The 2,200-nt window shown below is 46.9% G+C and overlaps 1 protein-coding gene across 1 annotated transcript in view; it reads right to left on the reverse strand.

The window, feature by feature from the left end:
* Positions 1-2,200, reverse strand: part of Mei1 (meiotic double-stranded break formation protein 1) — a 59,647-nt gene that overhangs the window by 25,392 nt on the left and 32,055 nt on the right. Inside the window, exon 16 of the mRNA XM_026782416.1 lies at positions 1,436-1,496. Coding sequence (XP_026638217.1) covers positions 1,436-1,496 — 61 coding nt within the window. The remainder of the gene's footprint in view (positions 1-1,435; positions 1,497-2,200) is intronic.

Below are 2,200 nucleotides of genomic sequence, written 5' to 3' on the forward strand. Positions count from 1 at the left end.
CAAAATACACTAAGGAAGGCTGCCCAAACATACAACATACAAAATACACTAAGGAAGGCTGCCCAAACATACAGGGCTGAAGAGTAGTACAAATGTAAGAAGTGACCTGACATGGAAGTACATATCCATAATTCCAGCTCTCAGAAGGCTGAGGCAGGATGATCCAGCCTGGGGTAGACAATTTGCAAATAAAAGAAAAGAAGAAAGAAAGAAAAGGAAGAGGAAAGAGGAGGATGAAGAAAGAAGAGGAAGAAGGAAGAGGGAGGAGGAAAAGGAAGAGGGAGGAAGAAGAGGAAGAAGACACTGAAGTGCAGTTCTGACCTTGAACCCAGACTGACTCCTGAATAATCTTGACTGTGAGCATTCTATTGAGAGCTATGGAAGGAGAGCCACGTGTGACGCTGTGGTCACTTTGTAAGCTCTGGACAGTGGCAAATTCCAGATGGGAAGGTACAGAAGGAAGATCTAGAAAACTAGCAAGACACTGAAATACTGACATCCACTCTGAGCAAAAATTGATCCTCTGAAATCACTGGGCTGGCAATAACTACAAGTTGATAAATACTGTACCCTTTCACCTTTGCAGGCCTCAGTTTCTCCATTAACTAGATTACACAAATGATCCCCAAGAGCCTGTGGTGCTTATCTTTCCTTGTGAACTTGACACAACCTAGGCTCTCCTCCAAAAGTTGATGAGAAGTTGTCTGTATTGGGTTAGCCTTTGCGCATGTCTTTGAAGGTTGTGTTAACTAAGTTAACCTATGCAGGAAGACCCAGCCCACTGTGGGTGGCGCCGTCTCTAGGTAGGGAGCCCTGAACTGTATTAGAATAAAGAAAGTGGGCTGGAGATGGCTTAACGGTTGAGAGCACTGGCTGCTCTTCCAAAGGTCCTGAGTTCAATTCCCAGCAATCACATGGTGGCTCACAACCATCTGTAATGAGATCCGGCGCCTTCTTCTGGCCTGCAGGCATAGATGCAGGTAGAACACTGCATACATAATAAATAAAAAAGAATAAAGAAAGCCAACAGTGTGAGCAGCCAAGCAAGCACACATTCATTTCTCTCTCTTCTTGACTGTGGATACGATGTGACCAGCTGTTTGAAGGACCTGCCTTAACTTCCCTATTCTAAGCTGAAACAAGCCTTTTCTCCCCCACGTTGTTTCTGCCAGGGTGATTTATCACAGCCACAGAAACGAAACAAGGACAGAGCTCTCCCAGTTTTGATGTGACAGCTGCCCGCTCACACATCACCTTTCCGTGGCAGAAGAATCTCAACTCAGAGAAGCATCTTCAGCTCGTGTGTCAGTTGCTGGGCAACACTGACACGGTTTCCAACACACCAGGGTCCCAACCACCAACCAGACACTCCCGCTTGTCTGAGCAGAACTTTTTCTGGCCCCTGCTGTCCAGTTCTGCAGGAAGCCATACGTACCTCTGGCCATTGCAGAACTTGGCCTTCAGCTCCAGGGCCAGCCGTATGAATGATGAGTCAGCTTTGCGGAAGTGGGAGGAAAAGCAGAGCTGTTTAAACCGGGCTTGTCACAGACACTTGCGGGTGTTGGTGTCAGGGTATTGGTTTTGTAGTCATGGGGCCCGGCTCACCAGGATCTAGTAGTAGTTAACTTCTGAGACTCTGTTTTCATTATCTGCCCCTTATAGGTTGGGAATAAGTACATCTTTTGTTTGTCTATTTTTAGAGACAGGGTCTCACTGTGCAGCCCTCAGCTGTTCTGGTACTGGCTCAGTGGACCAGGTTGGCCTCGAACTCACAGAGACACACCTGCTTCTGCCTCCCAAGTGTATGTCACTACCACCTGGTGGGAAAAGCACACCTAACAAATGCTTGCTGGATCTCTCTCTCCTCTCTCTCTCTCTCTCTCTCTCTCTCTCTCTCTCTCTCTCTCTCTCTCTCTCTTATGTTCTATTATAACATGGTACTTTCTGCAGGCACCAGAAAGGACCTTGTCTCATCTTTGTAGAAAACGATCTAGTTTCAGACTCAGAAGAGTGGTAGTCATTGTCTTATTCCTATCTTTAAACTCTCTATGTGAAGGAGACTGGATCTCAGACCACAGACCTGACAACAGCTTCTGTCTTAGCTAGTGACCCTGGCCTAGCTTCCACTGCAAAGTTTCTCCTAGGCTTCTCCCTCAGATTGGCTTTCACTCCCAGCACCCACATCAAGTGGCTCACAATT

The sequence above is a fragment of the Microtus ochrogaster genome, chromosome 15, assembly GCF_000317375.1.
Source record: "Microtus ochrogaster isolate Prairie Vole_2 chromosome 15, MicOch1.0, whole genome shotgun sequence".
Lineage (NCBI taxonomy): Eukaryota > Metazoa > Chordata > Mammalia > Rodentia > Cricetidae > Microtus > Microtus ochrogaster.